General features: G+C 37.3%; 1 protein-coding gene across 2 annotated transcripts in view; it reads left to right on the plus strand.

The window, feature by feature from the left end:
* The window catches only part of UGGT1 (UDP-glucose glycoprotein glucosyltransferase 1), a 114,625-nt gene that overhangs the window by 17,211 nt on the left and 74,699 nt on the right, over window positions 1–22,715 (plus strand). For both annotated transcript variants that reach the window (XM_088831064.1, XM_088831067.1), the window contains exons 6-16: window positions 1,864–2,038; window positions 3,378–3,474; window positions 4,354–4,432; window positions 6,391–6,491; window positions 7,167–7,266; window positions 8,504–8,564; window positions 12,762–12,853; window positions 14,027–14,177; window positions 16,563–16,682; window positions 18,353–18,438; window positions 22,575–22,710. In XM_088831064.1, coding sequence (XP_088687190.1) covers window positions 1,864–2,038; window positions 3,378–3,474; window positions 4,354–4,432; window positions 6,391–6,491; window positions 7,167–7,266; window positions 8,504–8,564; window positions 12,762–12,853; window positions 14,027–14,177; window positions 16,563–16,682; window positions 18,353–18,438; window positions 22,575–22,710 — 1,198 coding nt within the window. The remainder of the gene's footprint in view (window positions 1–1,863; window positions 2,039–3,377; window positions 3,475–4,353; window positions 4,433–6,390; window positions 6,492–7,166; window positions 7,267–8,503; window positions 8,565–12,761; window positions 12,854–14,026; window positions 14,178–16,562; window positions 16,683–18,352; window positions 18,439–22,574; window positions 22,711–22,715) is intronic.

Consider the following 22,715-nt stretch of genomic DNA (forward strand, 5'->3'; position numbering starts at 1 on the left):
CACATTGGAGAAGGAAATGGCAACCCACTCCAGTGTTCTTGCCTGGAGAATCCCAAGGACGGGGGAGCCTGGTGGGCTTCCGTCTTTGGGGTCACATAGAGTCGGACACGACTGAAGTGACTTAGCAGCAGCAGCAGCAGCAGTAAAGAATATTCTGTGTATTAAAACCAGTGCCTGGAGTAATGATATTAATGGTAATGATCTCTAAGGATAGTATTACTTTCAGACAAGAGATTATTTAAGATAATTGCAAGCTTAATTTAAATATTAAGTTGGTAATGGCTGACTTTTTTTCTGAAAGGTAGGTTTCCTGTGATGGACAAATAATAGGTACTTCTTGCTATCTAGCTAGGGCAGTAACCCCTCTGTATATCCTCTCATACTTTTGTAAATAGGATAATAGCAATCTCTCTGAGTTTGCTCTGTGCCAGAAGTGCCAAGGGTGTTTTAGGTGAGGAAATTCTTCTTTAGTGAGATTACCTACTCAGCGTCTGTCCTGTGCCTGCCAAATGATATGAGTGCTTTTTCCTCAGGGTGATAACCAGAAACGCAGTGAGCAGTATTCAGCCATCTCAGTGGGGAGGTGTGAACTTTTGAAATTGTCTGCATGGCAAAGTACTGTTCACTGGGGAAAACAAGTTGACTGACTTGAAAAATTCTTTGTTTCATTTGTTACAATAACGCAGACTTTTATAAAGAGAAGAGTGATACTGTTTCCTCTTCTGAGATGTGGTAACTTTTTAATGGGTTGGCATATGTCCTCTTATACTTTTCTCATGTGGTTATAAATTTATGCAGGTGGGTGGATTTATTTTTATAAGAGACCTCTTCCACTAGTACAGGTAGGTATACCTCCTTAAGAGGGATTGGGAGGTCACAAAGTCTGTGCATTACGATCTATCAATACCTTTATGCTGTTCTTAAAGGAGTTTTCTTGAGGGGGGTCAGTTCAGTTCAGTTCAGTCGCTCAGTCGTGTCCGACTCTCCGCGACCCCATGAATCACAGCACGCCAGGCCTCCCTGTCCATCACCAACTCCCGGAGTACACTCAAACTCATGTCCACAGAGTTGGTGATGCCATCCAGCCATCTCATTCTCCGTCGTCCCCTTCTCCTCCCGCCCCCAACCTTTCCCAGCATAGTTTCACAATTTATGATGAAAACCTAAATAAATGTTAGATCCAGTAGTAGGATTATCATAATGGTAAAAATGATAGAGAAGGGAGATGCTGTGATTGACTCACTGGAAAAGACTCTGATGCTGGGAAAGGTTGGGGGCGGGAGGAGAAGGGGACGACAGAGAATGAGATGGCTGGATGGCATCACCGACTCAATGAACATGAGTTTGAGTGAACTCCGGGAGTTGGTGATGGACAGGGAGGCCTGGCGTGCTGTGATTCATGGGGTCGCAGAGAGTCGGACACGACTGAGCGACTGAACTGAACTGAACTGAACTGAAGCTTAAAGTCATCCCCGCTGTTTCGCATTACTCATACTTAGGGTTTCAGATTAAAAGATAATTATATTCTATTACATAGTAGAATAATTACTAAAGTTTTAGTACTATGAGGTCTGAATATGTATCCATTTCCTGGCTCCCCCGCTTCTTTAGGAATTGGTAACAATTTCTAGTCAAAGTCTACGTTTTATAATTTATATAATTTACGTTTGTTATTTTTAGTTATGGACGAATAAGACATATCTGACAGTGTTCTTACTAACTAAAAGCTATTTAAGATTGTGATACTCAATTTTCTATTAAGATGCCTATAATCTTTACTTAAATTATCATTGCTATACTGTTGTTAATGTTTAAAAACTTTTTTAAAGTTAATAGTCTTAAGCTTTTAATATTTATTTTCAGACCAAAACCTTTATTGTTCAAAGGAGATCACAGATACCCCTCATCTAATCCTGAAAGCTCAGTGGTTATTTTCTACTCTGAGATTGGCTCTGAGGAGTTTTATAATTTCCACCAACAACTTATTTCAAAAAGCAATGCAGGCAAAATAAATTACATATTCAGACATTATGTATCAGTAAGTATTGACTTGTTTTATAACTGTTTTAAATGTTAATTTGCCCATGACAACCTTAGCCCTTAAGCTAATAATTTCCCCCTTTATAAAATGACTTGAACTACTTCTTTGGAAACTGTGGTACTTTCATCAAATCTGTTATTTATACTTTGCTTGCCTTACTGAAGAAATGTAAACAATTATGCTTTAAAAATGACTATATAAAGTATGCTTTAAAATTTTAAAATAAAATTATGCTTTAAAAATAGTTTCCCACGTGGCTCAGTGGTGAAGAATCCGTTTGCCAAGCAGGAGATGCAGGTTTGATCCCTGGATCAGGAAGATCCCCTGGAGAAGGAAATGGCAACCCACTCCAGTATTCTTGCTTGGGAAATCCTATGGGCAGAGAAGCCTGGTGGGCTACAGTCCACGGGGTCACAAAGAGTCAGACATGACTTAGCAATTAAACAACACCAGTTTAAAAATTACGTTCTATTTCAAAATGAACCATGTAAATTATATTTAATTTCATCCAGATTTAATATGGGCATCATACTATGAAACTGATTCTTGAATTCAGTTCCTTTCTACACCCTTTTTTTCCCCCTCCTTTTTGGAATTTTTCATTTGATAGAAGGAGGAGAATGTCTAAAGAGATAAAATCTAGCAGAATTGGCTTGAAATTAAGGTTTTCAAACTTTGTGTAGCATTTAAAGTATTTATATGTAAAGATCGTTAGCCTTTCAAGTCTCTGTCATATTGAGCTCAGTTACTGAGTGTCAAGTCCATATGGAATAAAAAGTTTAAAGGGAAACTTACATGAGCAGAAGCAGACTTGTCAGAATCGTTTTTGACCCTGCCCCGCTATGCTCTGTTGCTGGTATTAAAAGGCCATCCTCACTCAGGATGATGGTAAGCCTGTGACATGTGGTCAGCCCAAACCCTACCTGCAATTCCAAATTCAGTACAAAAAGGTACACACACAAGCACACACATTTACACACATGTTCTCAGCAAAGCACTTCAAGGTTTGAAACCTTGCCAGTTTTCAACCCTGTGTAGGTCCAGAACTTCTTTTTTATTTCCTCCATTTCTTCATGTGGTTTGGTGACCTTATGCTTTCCACTATGCCTTCATGCAGTTTTGTTTCTTTCTTGGAATTTCGGTTCTCACACTTGTGGCGGGATCCACAATCTTAACGATTCCCATAGAAGTTCAAGCGTATCGTGAGTGCATAACCCTAGGTTATGACTACATGACATTAATGTGGTTGCACTCTGTATGCCATGGTGCATTACGAGCTAGGTGGTAGTGATGGCGTGGGAGCTTGGTGGTGATGGAGTGCTTGCTCTGTCTGCAGAATCCCAGGAAGGAGCCTGTTTACCTCTCTGGCTATGGTGTGGAGTTGGCCATTAAGAGCACTGAGTACAAGGCCAAGGATGATACTCAGGTGAAAGGTGAATTTGTAAATTAAGACCAACGCGTTTTCTTTAGATCCAACAAGTTAAAGGGGAATTTTTTTTCTTTAATGAATAAGAATAGATTTAGGGGAATGATGAAGCTGTGTTTAAATCTTGATTCTGTTATGTTTGAGTTGGGTGACAAATTCTGTAGGTCCTAATTTTTTACTCTATAGAACATGGTTAAGGATATATGCCTCTTAAAGTATTTGTGAGGAGAAAATAAGATGTATAGGTAAAAAAATTTTACAGAGTTTTTTGTACAATAAAGTTCAGTAAGTAGTAGCTACTATTATTGAGAATAAGTAGCTCACAAATAGTAATTAACTTGCGATCCAATATGAAATCTTAAACTTTCTGTAATTAACCAGCAGTTTACTTTTGCTGTTGTAATTTTCTGACTTGGATTTATTTGGATAAATAAACTAATTATTATTAGTTTATTATGGATACTTCTTGTTGTAATATGCTAGGGTTTTGAATTTCAACAAGGTTTATGTGTACTCTTTTTATGTCTTTTGCTTTATTTTAAAGGTAAAAATGATTGATTTTGGTACGTGGAAGGTAGCTTAGTGCTTCATCATTTTGTTCTCAATAATTATATCTAGGATTAAGTTGCCTAGTTACAAATTCCTCAGAATTTTGATGCTGATATACCTGTTATTTTTAATTCTGAAGTATTTAAATGTAAAAATTTCCAAAGTTCAAGGAAAAATACATTCTTTATCCAGTAACACAGGATATATAAAAAACACATTTATAAATGCTATTATAGTTTCAGGTATTTTAAAATGTTTTCTTATATTTTTCAAATTTTATGAAGTTAATATTTTTGTATTCTGAATGATTAGACATGTAACTGCTGTGCTTTTGTAGGAACTGAAGTTAACACCACAGTGATTGGTGAAAGTGATCCTATTGATGAAGTTCAAGGATTTCTCTTTGGAAAGTTAAGGTATGTATATTCCTTTGGGAGAGGGTTTTACTCTCTTTAACTCTCTAGGCTTCTTAGCATTGTAAGTATCATCTTTTTCATTACCATGTCTCCTGTTTCTCAAGAGTACTTTACATATGTAATCTGATATGAGAAGATGACCATTTAGTTTCTAGTATGTTTATGATTTTTAGTAATTCTGAAGCACATTATTCTTACATGATACTATGACTGCCTGCTTATGGCTTAAGTTGATTTCCCTTTTTGGACCTTGTAGTTGATGGCGTTAAAGTTACATTCCACTTTTTGATTCACATAGTAGGAGAAATCTAATAATTTTATGTGATCTTCTCTTGAGAAAATCAAGTGTATTTTAACTTAAAGAGGTTACAGCTATTTTTTTTTGCTTGTTTTTTGTCTCTTAAAAAAAATTATTGAAGTATAGTTGGTTTACAATATTGTGTTTATAGCTATCTACTTATGCTCAGCATAGCTTGAAAAATTGCAAAAGAGTTATAATAGGTATGGAGGATTTTATATGTTCAGTTGAAATATGTTTTATTGCAGTTTGCTTTGTATGAAAGAAGATAGAAAATGGCTCTTTGAAGAAAATTTCATTAACTGTTTTATGAAAGCATCTTAGAATTTTTTACCTGAAAAATCTTCTTAGCTCTTACTTTAAATGTTGCAGCTATTTCTAATATGACTTCTCATTGTTCTGAGCCCTGAATTCTGCTCAGGGCTCAGGGAAGTCTTAATTAGGACATCTATGGTGTGCTTTTTTAAAAAATAGAAACAGTATATGTAGGTGTAGTTTCGTATTCTCTAGCTTTAACATTTGGTTGAGTGTAGTGGTGTAACTGAAGTTTAGCAGAGATGACTCCGTGTTGAGTGACTGCACATGTGGCGCTCACCCTGTGCATATATGTGTTTCTTTGTGTTGGACACCAATTACAGCCTCATTAGTGTTCCGTTTTTATTGCATCCAGATCTCCATAATTCCTTTTCATATTCACGCTTTATGTTTGTTTTTTGGATAGCATTATGATTTCATGTATTTACAGCACAAAGGTATTGTGTAGAATATTAAGACATTTTCCTTTATGGACATTCAGAATAGTTATTTAGCTATTTAAAGTAACTGACCCATTTAAAGACATTTTTATCTTGAAGAAAGGTTTGTAATAACTCAAATGGATTGGTTGGATGGTGAGTGATCTGAGTAAATGTTTTACTTTTGGCATGTTGTATTTAAGAAATTTTGAGTTATAATATTTAAAAACAGTCTATTCCATCTGTGTTTCTGATCTAAATGATGTATCTCTGCCTCTGAAAATTTGTTTTACTAACTTTAAATAGAATGCACTATATTTTGAGGTAAAACTAAGCAAAATCCAATTATTTTGGATAGCTTGAATTATATTCGTGTGAGTAAAGGATTTATGGGCAGGTATTGAAAGAAATTCATTTTAGGACTGGCCGCAAGGTATTTCCAGTTTTATTTTGAGAAATTAAAAAGATTCAGGAAAGGAGATTAATATACCCACATATTCACCACTCAAAATTGATTGTTTCTATCATACTTGCTTTTCTGTATGAAAAGACTGTGAATTGAGTTTTTTCCCTTCAACATAATGCCTTCTTTTCCTTAAAAAAAGAAAAGAAGAAACAAGTTGAGTAAAACACAGTGAATGGAGTTGAAGTCCTCTCTGTTCCATGCTCTCAGTCCCACTCTTCTCCTTCCCCTCAAAGAGAGAATCACTATTGTAGTGATGTATTTTTTAAATCTGTGTTAGTTTTTAAATGAACTTACTAATTTTTTTTAAGAAAAGTAGTTATACTTTAATATTTTTCCTATATTGTAGGATTTTTTTCTATTATGTAGAGGGAAAAGTTGTGAAGATAAATTTGAGGTCAACTTCTAAATGCTTTGGGAAAGAAAAGACACATGAAAGGAATTGATTTTGTGTTTCTTTCAGAGACCTGCACCCTGACCTAAAGGGACAGTTGAAAGAACTCAGAAAGCATCTTGTTGAGAGTACCAATGAAATGGCACCTTTAAAAGTTTGGCAGTTGCAAGGTAATAAAAATGTAGAAGAATCGTTATAAATTTTACAGTGTTAAAAAAGTTAGAATTTGTATTTGTTTGTATTTATTCACAGATTTTAAGGGTTGTGTGATTTATTATGATTTATCAGAAATGGAAGGAAGTCCTTTTGTAGACAGATAACACTTAGCAGAATAATATATATTTATAGAAGAGTACCAGATCTTTCTCTCTTTGACCAGATGTGTTAGTTTGTAAAACTAGAAACAAGCTTGTCAGAGTCTTTGTGTTTCTATATGTATGCATTTATTAAACAGTTGTATGCTAAAGGCATCTCAGTATTGCAGGATGTGCTCTCCCGGTCCAAAGAACTAAATATCAAAGTTTTTTTCCCAAGATAATTTACTAAAATCTTTTGCTAAACTTTGTGATATGTTGTAAATTCAGAAGAAGGAAAAGGATTTGGGATGGATTAATGCTGTGCTAAATGTCTTGGTGTGTACCCTGGTGTTTATGCAGGCAGATCGAGGAACGGCTACAGTAAACACTCTAGGGGCCTATGAATTGAGTAAAACCTGGACACGCTCTGAAATGTTGGCATTCTAAGGCATTCTTAATTACCAAGAAAATAATAGGAAATAAATGTTTTTTCCTATTTCTCATTGTGTTAGACTAATACACTTCAATTTTTGTTTGACATTGTTGCAGATCTAAGTTTTCAGACTGCTGCACGAATCTTGGCTGCACCTATTGAGTTAGCTCTCGTGATTATGAAGGATCTCAGTCAAAACTTTCCCACCAAAGCCAGGTAACACAAAGTAATATAGCTTTCAGACAGTCTTCTTTTTAACATATGTCTAATTATGTCCATGTTTACGCCATGTTGAAGCCACTAAAATATGAAAATGCTTAGAAAATTAAAGTTCTGTTGCTACTATCTCTTCAAGAAGGCACCCTGCACTGTGTGTTTGAAGAGAGTAACTTTGCAAATATTCACGTTCCTCAGCAATAAAACAGAAATAACAGTACCTGCCTTTCAGGATTAGATGAGTTAACAAAATTTAATGTATGCAGATGTAACTAATCTAGGTTCTGGTGTGGACTCTAGTGCTTTTCTTCCTCAACAATTTCATATATATCGTCTTAATCAATCTTGATGAAGGAGATGAATTATAGAGGCTGACTTGTTCATAGTGACTGATTTAAGGTTTTGAATGCAGCTTTTCTGTATTACTTTCAGTTGTATAAAGGTCTTCTACTTCTCATAAATATGAGGCAAACTTGTTTTAAAAGTCACATTTTCAGAAACTTAAATGATTGTCAGTCCTTTACTTGAGTAATTGAATGAGGTGTTTTAACTGAGATGCTTTTGTAAATAAATCTGTTTACTTGGTTAGTCTTGGAAAACACTTAGGACTTAAAAATTATGTAGTACATCCTTATTTAGTCGTGTGCTGTTGACGTGTGCGTGCGAAGTCGCTTCAGTTGTGTCTGATTCTTTGTGACCCTGTGGACTGTAGTCCACCAGGCTCCTCTGTCCATGGGGATTCTCCAGGTAAGAATACTGGAGTGACTTGCCATGCCCTCCTCCAAGGGATCGAACCTGATCTCTGTGTCTCTGTATTGGCAGGTGGGTTCTTTACCACTAGCGGCAACTGGGAAGCCCTGCTGAAGACATACATATGTTTAAAAAGGTTGAGCAGTCTGTAGCTTTAACTTATTTAACATTATCCTTTTATTCTATGAGCTGTAGAGATGATGTATAGGAAGAGAGTTGCATATATTTAACTAAGTTCCTGGAAATAACTGCACTTGCATTAAAATCAGCTATTACTGTTACTTTCCCTTGGTTTTATATCTTGTGACAATGAACAAATATACACATCTGAGAGGAGAAATTTATTTTATCAGTTGTAAAGGTTTAGAGTTTTTTCCCTTTAGTTTTTTTTGTAATTTATTGAACAGTGTATTGTTTCATATAGGGAAATTGAAGTCATGTATATCAAATACTAAACCAATCACTGATAATGTTTTTCTTTCCTTAGAGCAATAACAAAAACAGCTGTGAGTTCAGAACTTAGAGCTGAAGTGGAAGAGAATCAGAAGGTACTAACCAATGGAAAATGGTAGCCTTTCTATTTTGTATTATATGTTTAAAGATGCACAAATGTGAGTTAAATCAGTGACATTTAATGGTTTTACTCTTCTTTTATTAAAGATGATGGTATTTTGATTCATTTCTGAAATCTTTTTTATACTTTTCATTTTTAATTGCAGTTGCATATGAATATAACTCAAAGCATCAAATAATGTTATCGGTTTCTTTAGAAAAATAACATCGCCCCCTAACATGTCCCACTCCCTGTGTATCCCCCTTCCCAGAAGCATCTGCTTTCAACTCCTGATTTCTTTTGAAATTTACCTCCAGATTCTAGCAAGCTTAAATTGGTACTTTCTCATTTTGCAGTCTCATATATTGGCTTCTGTTACAATGGTGAGGTTTAACTTTCTTTCCCTGCACTCCCTCTCCTCCCACTGCCTACCAATACTTCATATTGGCACTGTCCCCATCTCTACTATCCCTGTAGTTTTGTCATGTTTATATCAATTTTTGATCTGCTTTACTGTGGACTGGTTGTTCTTTGTGTCTAGTGTTGTGCTGTGCTTAGTCGCTCAATATTGTTCGACTCTTTGCGACCCCATTGGTTGTAGCCCACCAGGCTTCTCTCTCCATGGGGATTCTTCAAGCAAGAATACTGGAGTGGGTTGCCATGCCCTCCTCTCTTTATGTCTAGCACATATCAGTTATCCTGGGACCTTCCTTTAACCTCTTTTGTTGGATCTCCTATCTCTTAGATTCCATGTCTTCTTTGATTTTGGTTTACTCCCTTATTTTGGTGCAGCAAATCATTCTTCATGAGAAGGGTTGTGTGTGAGGTAAATTCTAAGAAATCAGTTTTCCTTTTTTTTTTTTTTACCATGCTGTGTTACATGGATCTCAGTACCCTGACAAGGGATCAGACCCGCACCTCCTGGAATGAAAGGGCAGAGTCTTAACCACTGGACTTTCAGGGAAGTCCCTTCTGTTTCTGTTTTTATCAGTAGCTTGGCTGGGTATAGAATTCTAGGTTGGAAGTTTTTTAGAAGTTTGAAGGCATTGCTCCTTGGAATTTTGGTTTCCATTATGGCTTTTGAGAAGTCTGAAGCCTTTGTATGCTGTTGTTTTTTTTTTTTGAATCATAGGATCTTTTCTTTGACTCTAGTAATCTGAAGTTTCACAGTGATAATGCCAAGAAGGGCAATGCCAAAGAATGTTTAAACTACCATAAAATTGCGCTCATTTCACATGCTAGCAAGGTTCTGATCAAAATCCTTCAAGCTAGGCTTCAGCTGTATGTGAATTGATAACTTTCAGATGTACATGCTGGGTTTAGAAAAGGCAGAGGAATAAGAGATCGATTTGCTAACATTGTTTGATCATGGAGAAAGCAGGGGAATTCCAGAAAAACATCTGCTTCTTTGGCTGCATTAAAGCCTTTGACTGTGTCAGTCAGTCAGTCAGTTCAGTCGCTCAGTCGTGTCCGACACAAAAAAACTGGAAAATTCTTAGAGAGATGAGAATACCAGGTCACCTTACCTGTCTCCTGAGAAACCTGTTTGCAGGTCAAGAAGCAACAGAATCAAATGTGCAACAGCTGACTGGTTCAGAATTGGGAAAGGAGTACACATTGTCACCCTGCTTATTTAACTTGTATGCAGAGTACATCATGGAAAATGCTGGGCTGGATGAATCCCAAGCTGGGAATTAAGATTACTGGGAGAAATATTAACAACCTCAGATAGGCAGATGGTACCAGTCTGATGGAAGAAAGTGAAGAGAAACTAAAGAGCCCCATGAGAAGGGTGAAAGAGGAGAGTGAAAAAGCTGGCTTGAAACTCGACATTCGAAAATCTAAGGTCATGGTGTCAAGTCCCATCACTTCATGGCAAATAGAAGGGGAAAAACTGGAACAGTGACAGATTTTATTTTCTTGGGTTCCAAAGTCACTGTGGATGGTGATTGCAGGCAGGAAATTAAAAGATGCTTACTCCTTGGAAGGGAAGCTATAACAAATGTAGACAGCATATTAAAAAGCAGAGACATCACTGCCAACAAAGGTCCGTATAGTCAAAGCTATGGTTTTTCCAGTGGTCAAGTACAGATGTGAGAGTTGGACCATAAAGAAGGCTGAGTGCTGAAGAATGATACTTTGGAACTGTGGTGCTGGAGAAGACTCTTGAGAGTCCCTTGGACAGAAAGGAGATCAAACCAGTCCATCCTAAAGGAAATTAACCTTGAATATTCATTGGAAGGACTGATGCTAAAGTTGAAGCTCCAGTACTTTGGCCCCCTAATGTGAAGAACATTGGAAAAGACCCTGAAGCTGGGAAAGATTGAAGGCAAAAGAAGAAGAGGGCTGCAGAGGATGAGATGGTTGGATGACATCACTGACTCAATAAACATTATTCTGAGCAAACTCTGTGAAATAGTAGAGGATGGAGGAGCTCAGTATGCCGTAGTCCACGGAGGTGCAAAGAGTTGGACACGAATTAGCAACTGAACAACAACAACAATGCCTTTTAGAAAAGTCTGTGTACTTTTTAGTGGTTGGTGGACCCTTTAAATCTGGAAAATCATTTCCTTTAGTTTTGGGAAATTTTTGGACTTATTTCTTTGCATTTGGTCTTTTTGGTTTCTCTTTTCTGTTTTTCTAGAACTCCTGTTTACTCTTAAGATGTTATACCTTCTTGACTTGTTTGACCTAATTAAAAATCTTTTATTTCTTGTTTTCTAGTTCGTTTGTCTTTTATTTTTAAACTTTCTGGGATGGATTTTCAGACCATTTGTTGAGATTCTTTTCTTTAGTTGTCAAATTTTTAATTTAAACAAGGGTTATTGTTATTGGATTCTTATTTTTATGGTGTTACTTTTCTGAAGATATCAGTGGTTCATGTGTGTGTTTTCTTCTCTTTTCATAGTCTGTTTCCTTTTAAGTTGCCTTTCTTTTTGTCTTAGCCTCTTGTCTTAAATGTTGGAGGCTTTCCTGAGATTTCTGGTGATCTCTTACTAACTGCTCGTTTTGGAGAGCAAGGCAATAAAAAACTGATTGAAAGCCCTAGGAATGCAGCTCTGTGACCGCAGGCGAAGGTGATATGGCCATTTCTTAGGGCACTCCAGTGATAGATCTTTAAACTTTTCGTCTTAAGCTGTGTAGTCTCCAGAAAAGGATCATCTCATCTTCTGTCGGCGGAGTTGTTGAAGCCCAATAGAATGGGACCCCCACACTCCCACTAGGGTGGAAGCACACCCCCGTTGTGTTTCATTTCTCACAGATCCCAGTCAGTCTTTCCCACAGTCACAGGGTGCTGTGTTAGCAGCCTGGGAGTGAGCAGATGTGGAGTTTTTCTTTCCCATGTAAAAATTTCTAATTCTCATTGAGGCAGTTTTCTAATATCTACCCTTCTCTTGCTTATCATTTATCTTCTCAGGGCAAAGACGCAAAAGCTGTGGTTTCTGCATTGTTTTGTTTTGTGTTTTTCCCACACAGTGCTAGATCTTAGAGTTCATTTCTCTTGGTCCACTGACTGTAGGGTCATGAAGGGAGCTCAGCGGTCCCTGCTGCTCACCCCCAGCCCTGGGAGAGCTTAGGGATCCAAGTTCTGTCCCTAGTATCTGATTTGTTTCTTTTCTTCTCTACTGTGTGGTGTCGAATATATGATTAACAGTTCTAGTTTCCTTGGAGAGAAAGAATTGAATGGAAAGGATAGAAGTCAATAGAAGCTATGATACGGCATCAAAGCAGTGTTTCCAGTGGGTTAGGCAGTTCTGAAGGCTGCAGGGGCTGTACAGTCCTGTGTATTCCACCGTGACTGTGAGCATCAATTGGAGGGCCCCCTAAAGGCCAGGCCTTAGAGAGCTTGGGTGCATATACGTGCAACCCTTAGCTCAGCGACTCAGTTTTGCCTTAGTTTGGAGGTTTAAGGGAGGTATAGGGTTTTGAAACCCTTTTGGATCAGATCTCTGGACTTCATCCAGAAGGCCAGCTGTTAGTGACTGCTGGCTCAAGCTTGACTAGCATCACAGGCAGGCAAGGGTAGCAGAAGAGTAAATCTCAGCACTTGGCTTATTGAATACCCTCCCTACCCCAACACTGTAGGAAACAATGTAATAATCATTGTCAACATTTGTACATAAAGTCAGTAACGTGGAAATTTTTGTTAAACATTCTCTTCCTACTCCTTAATAAATTTTTAATATTTCAGTATTTCAAGGGAACTTTAGGATTACAGCCTGGAGATTCAGCACTGTTCATCAATGGACTTCATATTGATTTAGAGACACAAGATATATTCAGGTATGGATAAATATTTTTCACTCTGTAAAGTTTTAATAATGTGTGGCTCCTTGTGATATGTCCAGACTGTTGTTCCTCCTTGATATGACATGTTGCAAAACCTGATGACTTATTAGCCCAGTGAGTGCATTTAGGTAGTCCATATTCCGGCTGGGATGGGCAGAATGATACTTGGCCAGTTTTTATCATAATATCCATCTGATACCTTGGACATTTAAGGTCCAAGTATGTATTATTTGAATAGCTATCTTTTTGTTAAAATGTGGTTTAGGATTAAATTTCTCTAAATTGTACCCATGAATTTTGGGGCAGGTGGGTGTGGAAGACAAGTGGAATTCTGATTTTATCTTTGAAATTAAAAGTGACATAGTTGACACTAAGGCTTTATAATAGTGAAAACAGAAGCTGTGGTTGGTTAATGCTTCAGAAGAAGCAGTTTCCACAGTAGGACACTTTTCACATTAATCTAATTAAGTTTTATGTCCACATACTGCTTTCAGACCTAGTAAAAAATCAGTAAAGAACACATTAAAAGATTGCCCTTGTTTTTATTTCATATTAAAAAAAACCTGTAATTTTCCATACTATTACAAACTGTGTTCTAACTTTTTGTAAACGTTTTTCAATAATGCAGAGATAAAGTAAAGTCTTCATTTCATTTCATCTTATTTAAACTTCCTTACCCTGCAAACCTTTTAAGTTGGGTGTGAATTCCTCCAGACCTTTTTCTATGATCATATGTATGTGGGCCTTGTGGGAATTGATACTGATATTGAAACACATATTATTTAATATATTTTTTGGTGTTAATAAATTATTTTCAGATAGTTGTAGATTCATGTGCCGTTATAAGAAATATCACAGGGAGATTACTTTAGTGTTTTTAAAAACATACAGTGTAAAATCCAGATTTAGGATTATTTCATCCTTCAGTTGTGTGTGTGTAGTTAATCTCTGCACAGTGTATACACTGGTAAGTATAAATAAATATCAACCAAGAAACAAGTCTTACCCACTTTGTTCTGCATATGTGGACAAAATGAAGCAAGGGAACAACCTCCTCTTTTGATTTCTCAACTGGAGTGATGGGGCACTGAGTTTGAACTGATGAATTTTTTCATGGTGAGAATTTTTTTTTAGAGCCCTTTTTCCTAAATACTGTTTTTCCCCCAGTTTGTTTGATATATTGAGGAATGAAGCTCGGGTGATGGAGGGTCTACATAGACTGGGAATAGAAGGCCTTTCTCTGCATAATGTCTTGAAACTGAATATACAGCCCTCTGAGGCCGACTATGCTGTAGACATCAGGAGCCCTGCTATTTCGGTAGGTATTCTGTGAGTGTCCAGGGGATAATCCGGCCAATTGTTTTATTACGGATTTCACATTTGTCTTCTATGAAAGATAAGTTATTCCTGTCATCTCGTTCTTTGGCATCAAAGATTTGCAATAGCTACTTATATGGCGTATGCATATATAATAAAGTAGGCTCTTAAATGCTCCAGAAAGTTGAGTCATTTGGTTTAATGTGGTTAAGACTGATTTTTAAAATTTTATATCTCCTTAGGAATCAGCTGAGCACCTCTTGGGAAAGTGTTTAGGATTTTTAGTTGCATACGAGTCTTGTGTGATTTTGTTTAAAAATATTATTTTAGCTACCAAACCTCTTTAAGAAAAGACTGATATTTTCTCCTGAACGATTTATGTAGATTCATATCTGCTATATGATGTCTCTGGTCCTTTGTCTCCTCAGCTGTGAGAGACTAGAGGGATTAGAGCTGCCTCGGGTAGTTGTGGTGAAAGTGACACAAGTGGTAGAGACGTGCCCGCACCTTTAACTCTCCAGGTCCTTTTTCTTGGTGTCTGTCCTGCATTTATTTTAGGGAAATTTTTTGGAAAGGGGAGTAATACAGATTGTAGATGTTTCCTACTTGAATTCTCACTTGGTGTTATAACTGTAATGTTGATGAATACTGTTATGTGATTTGTTTTTCTGTAGAATTTTTTTCATTACAGAGTAAAGATATTGACATAAGAGCAATCATAGGACCCATTGCCATACTTCCTAAATGTTAGTTTAATCATTTCATGTTTTCTTGGAAGAAAAAAATTTCACTCAAAGCCCTCTTTATATCTCTCCCTCGTTCCACCCCTCTCCTCCCTGCAGGTAATTCATCTTTTGAAGTGGGCATGTATCCCTCCTGTCACTTATTTGATCATTTTCTTCCCTGTCATATGTTTTTAAAATTTTGAAAAATGCCACATCTCAGTATCCTTCATCAAATTTTTAAAAAATGAGTTACTCAACAATTTTTTCAAGACTTATCTGCTTGATACATAAAGGTCTAGTTTATCATACCATATTTTATATTTTTCTTATTTAAAAAAATATCTTTTATAAATTCATAATGTGGAATATAAGACATACAAAAGGGTGTATATTGAAAAAACTCTTCACTGAGCTGTCCAGTTTTTCTTCCTAGAAGCAACAGGCTTTCTCAATTCATTTTATATCCTTCCAGAAATACTCTTTATTTACATGAACAAAGTATTATTCACATACTTTCCCACCTTGCTGTTTTGTACAAATATTGTGTACCATTTAATTCATTCATTTTTTATGAATATTGTTTCTAAAATTTTTTACTGTTTTGAGCAGTATTGTTACGGCCCTTTTGTACCTCTCTCTTTGTACATTTGAGAATTTAACATTTGGGGTAGATACCTAGAGCTGCAGTACTTAGTGGTAGGATAGTAGCAAAAATTTGATCTTAGAGGTGAAGTGAGGTGAAAGTTGCTCAGTCATGTCCAACTTCTTGCGACCCTATGAACTCTAGAGTCCATGGAATTCTCCAGGCCAGAATACTGGAGTGGGTAGCCCTGTGGGAAAGATTCCTAGAGCTGCAGTACTCAATGGTAGGGTAGTAACAAAAGTTCATCTTCAGTAAGTTATTTTCTTTAAAGTGACTGTTCCAGACTTTAGAATTGGATGAAAATGCCTGTTTTATATTTTTGCCTATTCTTGGATATTGACAATATGAGTGAAATTACATTGTGTTTAGTTTTACTAGTGAAGGTGTGTATCTTTCCTTGTGTTAATTGCCCATTTAAATTTCCTCTATAAATTCCTTATTCATATTTTTGACTCATCTCTAGTTCTCATATGTTCCTTGCCTTTTTAAATTGATATGTTAGATTTCTGTGGATATTCTTGACTCTATTCCTTTATTGATTTTGTAAGTTACAAATACCTCCTTATATCCCGTGTCTTGTGTTTTAGTCACTTTAAAAAAAATTATTTATTGATTTATTTTTGGCTGTGCTATGTCTTCATTGCCGCATGTGGTCTTTCTCTAGTTACCGAGATCAGGGGCTACTTCCTAGTTGCTGTGCCTTGCAGCGGCTTCTCTTGTTACGGGGCACAGGCTCTTCGCTTGTGGGCTTCAGCAGTTGTGGCACATAGGCTTAGTTGGCTCACAGCATGTGGGATCTTCCTGGACCAGAGATTGAACCTGTGCTCTCTGCGTTGGGGGCATTACCTCTGGACCACAAGGAAGTCCTAGTCGCTCATTTTTCTACTTGATATTTATATTTTTGGAAATGGTCTTTTCCTACATGATTATTCTTGAAATAAAGTCTTATCATTAATTTTGCAAATTTCACTGGTGGTAACTAAAGTATATACACCATGTTGTGTTCTTTTTTTTGTAGTGGATCAACAACCTGGAAGTTGATAGCAGATACAATTCATGGCCTTCTAGTCTACAAGAATTGCTTCGCCCCACCTTTCCTGGTGTAATCCGACAGATCAGGAAGAACTTGCACAACATGGTAAGTGAAACTCCTTGTTGCTGGACCATGATCTCTGTTTCTCCCTTGCCTTCTTCCTTTCCTATCATATCTACAGTGTTCACTTCTCTCTTTTACTAGTTGCTTCTCTGCCTCGCTCCCGCCCCCGACTCCCACCACTAAATATATTCTTTTTCTAGCTCTATGTTCAAACTGAAATGGTTTGGAAATGTATGCATTGTTTGTAGGGCTGTGAAATGTCCGTGTATAAGGGATGCGCCTCATGTTTAACCTGAAGGTTTAGATTGTCTTGAGTTTTAAGATAGTTTTCCTTTTTCACTCAGAAGATAAATGTATCTACCGTTTTTCTTGAATAGCTTAAGCCCTAAAATTTGACAGTTAGTTTATTCTCTTAAAGAAATCTTTGCCAGCTCCTACTTTTTATCTGTAATCCTCTGCCTTGGAGAGAGAGGTTCTCAGTTGGCCCTATCTCCCCGTCTCATGTCTTTCTCTTCTCCCAGGTAGCTCCTGAGGGGACGGGGCAGGTGAGGGCTGAGGTTGACTTCCGGAGAACTTTTCAGGGAAATGACCTTCTGTACTTTTGTCACTGTTGAAACCCCTTTTTTTCCTCCAGGGACGGGGGAGCCTGGTGGGCTTCTGTCTATGCGGTCACACAGAGTCAGACACGACTGAGATGCCTTAGCAGCAGTAGCAGCAGTCAAAATTTCAGTCCTTTTTTTTCTTGGCATGAGAAATAATTTATTAAATGAGAACTTTATTTGATTCAATGAGATACCTATTATTTTTTAAAGCACATCATGAGAGCTTAATCAGTTCAGTTCAGTTGCTCAGTCGTGTCTGACTCTCCACGACCCCATGAATCACAGCACGCCAGGCCTCCCTGTCCATCACCAACTCCCGGAATACACTCAAACTCATGTCCACAGAGTCGGTGATGCCATCCAGCCATCTCATTCTCCGTCGTCCCCTTCTCCTCCCACCCCCAACCTTTCCCAGCATCAGAGTCTTTTCCAGTGAGTCAACTCGTCGCATGAGGTGGCCAAAGTATTGCAGTTTCAGCTTTAGCATCAGTCCCTCCAATGAACACCCAGGATTGATCTCCTTTAGAATGGACTGGTTGGATCTCCTTGCAGTATAAGGGACTCTTAAGAGTCTTCTCCAACACCACAGTTCAAAAGCATCGATTCTTCGGCGATCAGCCTTCTTCACAGTCCAACTCTCACATCCATACATGACCATGGGAAAAACCATTGCCTTGACTAGACGGACCTTGGTTGGCAAAGTAATGTCTCTGCTTTTTAATATACTATCAAGGTTGGTCATAACATGATACCTATTATTGTAGTCTAAAAATTGGATTCTATCCTTTGAAATGAATACCCTAGAAGCTAATCTCTGTTTTCTAAAGTGGAAGAATTAATAAAATATAAGTAGTGAAGAATAGGAATAAGGTATCTGGATGTAGTTTTCATGTTAGCATATGATCATGAGAAAATCATTTAGTCTTTGAGTATCATGTTCTTTGAATACAGAGGGAGGGTAACTGCTATTTGTATATATATATTTTTTTATAAGGTTCAAAAGTAGCTGGAGAAAAACGGCCAGCCTGATAAAAAGACTTAAGGCATTTTTACTGACCCAGTGACATTTGAATAAATGTCATTTCATGTTTTCTTTCCCTCTTCCTATAGGTTTTCATAGTTGATCCTGTTCATGAAAGCACTGCAGAGTTGATTAACACAGCTGAGATGTTCCTCAGTAATCATATACCACTAAGGTAACATCATTGTTGATTTGATAATATAACATTTAGTTGAGGTTTTGTTTGTCATTCTTAAATACAAATCTGGTACTACTGAACTTTAGGATAATTAATTGTGGGGATCATTGATAACAGTTTTATCTTTAGCTCAGTATGAAGCCAGTGTATTTTGGAGCAGAGAACTTGATTCTTAATGAATAGAATCTTACTGTCATTGAGTTATTAGTAAATAGCCCATGTGAAAATAGTGTGTGATCTCAGTTTATTTTCCAATGGAAGGGAATTTTCCTACATAAGTGTCCACATCACAAAGCCTACCTCCACTTTTGGCAGAGATAAGAAGCTTTGCCAAGAACTTTTGTTAGACTCAGAACTAAATGTATACACAGCTTTTTATAGATGCAAACAGACACATTTATTTCACTAAATAGATTTTACCAAATCTACCAACAGAGTATTTAAATGGCTGAGTTTCCACTGTGCCTTTTAAGAACAGTGTTATAAGGTTTTACATATAAAGGTTAAGGTATTTTCACTCACATTCTAAATAATATCTGATAATTTTATGAGTTGATAAAATTTGAATTCTTAGAAAACATGACAATAAAGAAGAAAAGAGCTGTTTAGTTTACAAATATTATTCTGTATTCCATACTTAGCCCTGAGCTAAGTGCTGTGAGTGGTATATAAGGCACATTTCTACTCTCTTGGAAAAAGTACAGCACAGCACATACCTCCTATAAGATAACTTGGTTAAGTGCTGGGCTATATCCTTACTAGTTATAAGTTCTTTGGAATTTCACGGAAACAAAAGACTGTAGATAGATATTTGGGAAGGACAAAGGTTTCATGGCAAAGTTGGATTTAAGTAGACTTTGAAGAAAAAGGTGGGTTTTCATTGATGGAAAAGCAGAGGTTTTGAATTTAATGAAATTTTTAATGTAAACATGAATATTACCTGGCTCAGTGGCAGATTACAGCCAGAGCCATGTTTGATTAAAAGGGAAATGTAAGAGTAGTCCTCTATGGATGTGAGAGTTGGACTATAAAGAAAGCTGAGCACCGAAGAATTGATGCTTTTGAACCATGGTGTTGGAGAAGACTCTTGAGAGTCCCTTGGACTGCAAGGAGATCCAAGCAGTCCATTCTAAAGGAGATCAGTCCTGGGTGTTAATTGGAAGGACTGATGCTAAAGCTGAAACTCCAATACTTTGGCCACCTCATGCGAAGAACTGACTTATTAAAGACCCTGATGCTAGGAAAGATTGAAGGTGGGAGGAGAAGGGGACGTCAGAGGATGAGATGGTTGGATGGCATTACCGACTCAATGGACATGAATTTGAGTGAACTCTGGGAGTTGGTGATGACAGGGAGGCCTGGCATACTGCAGTCATGGGGTTGCAAAGAGTCAGACACAGCTGAGCGACTGAACTGACTGATAAGAGCAAAAAGAACTTGGCTTATGGCACACAGTAGGCACTAGTTAAACATTTACTGAATTGGATTGAGAGACAGGAACAAAGAATGTGTTCTTTGGATTGCAGGGGTAGATGAAAGAAGGCACTGGCCTCATAGGCATGTTGTGAACAATTGGGGGAAGGGCAGAGCAGCAGTTTTCCTTTGTTATGTTGATGTGGTGGCTGGGTTGTTGGCAGTTCAATGAGGAGAGGAGAAATCGAATCTGAGAGCCTTCTTGCTGGTCCTTGATGAGGGACTGGGCCTGGAAGAACCCGAAGTCTGAATTTTGGGGCTTAGTTAACAGAACAACTCTGATGCCCTTTTTAGAAATGGAATACCTGGGAAAGGGAAGTATTGATACTTTGTGAGGAGATAATTAGGTTCTCTCCCTTATTTTTATTTTCATAAAAATAATATTTAGGTCATTCCTGCCTGGAACTTACTCATGTGATTTCTGTCATAAGAGAGATTAAAAAAAAAAACAAAGACAATTTTTAATCTAAAAATTAAAAACCCTCTCAACCACCTTATCTTTGGATACACAAATTTCCCACATACATTCTGAGAGCATGATGTTTGAAATATGTTTATATTTTCTTCTATTTAAGCTGTACTTTAAAAAAAAAAGAATAAACTTTGTATTTTTTAGAGCAGTGTTGATTAATGAACTGATGTTGCTGCATTCTTATTAACGAAAGTCCATAGTTTATATCCGGGTTCACTGTTTGTGTTGTACATTTTGGAAATTTTGACAAATGTATAATGAGGTGTTTCCACCATTATTTTGCACCAGTATCATAGATTAGTTTCACTGCCCTAAAAATCTCTTGTGTGTCACCTGTTCCTTCCTCCCTACCTCTCTCCCAGCCCTGCCCACAGATGATCTTGTTACTGTCTGTGTAGTTTTTGTCTTTTCCCGAATCATGATGTATGTAACCTTTTCAGATTGGCTTCTTTCGCTTAGCAGCACAGTATGCTTTTAAGTGTCGTCCATGCCTTTTTGTGACTTGATGCCTCATTTCTTTTTATCACCGAGTAATATTCCATTATATGAATGTCCTGTAGTTTTTCAGTCCATTTACATGTTAACAAACATCTTTGTTGCTTCCAGGTTAGGGCGGTTATGAGTAAAACTGCTGCAAGTATTTGTGTGCAACTTTTTGTATGGATATAAGTTTTCATTGCATTTGAGTAAATACTAAGTATGATTGCTTTATTTTACGGTGAAAGTGTGTTTAGTGTTTTGAGAAACTGCCACATTATGTTTGAAGTGGTTGTATCATTTCGCATTCTCACCAGCAACAAATGAGGGTTCTTATTGCTCCACATCCTTTCCAGAATTTTGTGTTTTGGATTTTACCCATTCTCATAGGTGTGTGGTGGTATCTCATTATGGTTTTAATGTGAAATTCCCTAATGACAGTGATTCTGAGCATCTTTTTTTAAAAAAAACAATTCTTTAAGAAAAACTTATTTTTTTATTTATTTTTGGCTGCACTGGGTCTTTGTTGTGCACCCTGCCTTTCTTTAGTTGTGGCAAGTGGGGTCTACTTTCTAGTTGTGGCGTGCGGGTTTCTCAGAGCGGTGGGTTGTCTTGCTGTGGAACGTGGGCTCCAGTGCATGGGCTCAGTAGTTATGGTGCAAGGGCTTAGTTGTCCTGTGGCACATGGGCTCTTCCCTGACCAGGGATCAAACCTGTGTCCCCTGCATTGACAGGTGAATTCTTAACTGCTCGGCCACCATGGAAGTCCTTGAACATCTTGTAATATGCTTTTTTGCTGACTGTATGTCTTGTTTGGTGAGGTGCTTGTTCAGATCTTTTGCCCAGTTTAACTTTTTTTTAAATTATTAGATTTAAGAGCTCTTAGCATATTCTGCATATCAGTCCTTTATCAGATATGTGTTCTGCACAGATTTTTGGCTAGTCTGTGGCTTGTCTTCAGTCTCTTAGCAGTTTCTTTTGCAGAACAGAAATTTTTAATTTAAATGGAGTCTAGCATACCTAGTTCTTTTTGTTGTGGGTCATGCTTTTGGGGTTAGACCCAAGAAGTTATTGCCAAACCCAGGATCTCCTGATTTTATCCTGTGTTATTTTCTATGAGTTTTACAACTTTGTGTTTTACATTTGTGTCTGTGATCCATTTTAGTTAAAGACTGGCCCTTCTTCATTGCTTTTGCTCTGAGATGGAGTCTAGTGGCCACTATGATTGCCAGTGCAAACTTTTTTGGCCAGTCTGTAAGTGTGTGATGGTGTCTGTTTGTGGTTTGTTCCTTTAAGTTTTAAAATGTAATTAACTTTGGGTATAGCTTTTTACTTAAGGACAATAGTGAAAATTTTAGTGCTTTCCTTTTGCCTATGATGCTCATATTGCTGGGTGAATCTCAAAATCCATCCCACCCATGTATGTTTTCACATTCTGAGAATTTTCACTTCTCCTAATTTTGATTTAAAAACAGAACGAAATCTCCATGGTCTCATTTCATGGTCTTGAAACAACTTGCTTCAATAGTTATAGTCTAAGCCACCTTTGGGAACTTGCTGTTTTTATTCTTAAGTGCTGAATGCCTTTGCCAACCATGTTAGAGAATGACGTGAACTGTGTTTTGTAAGACGATGCCTTTCCTTTTTTGACTGGTTGCATTCTTTGAGATGTTTCATTTGCTTCTTTTTGCTCATCCCTTTCTCCCCCCAGACTTGGTTTAATCTTTGTGGTTAGCGATTCTGAAGATGTTGATGGGATGCAAGATGCTGGAGTGGCTATTCTGAGAGCGTATAACTATGTTGCACAAGAAGTGGATGATTATCATGCCTTCCAAATTCTGACACATGTATG

The sequence above is a fragment of the Moschus berezovskii genome, chromosome 2 (genome assembly GCF_049115385.1).
Source record: "Moschus berezovskii isolate FMDL1 chromosome 2, NW_MosBer_1.0, whole genome shotgun sequence".
Classification (NCBI taxonomy): domain Eukaryota; kingdom Metazoa; phylum Chordata; class Mammalia; order Artiodactyla; family Moschidae; genus Moschus; species Moschus berezovskii.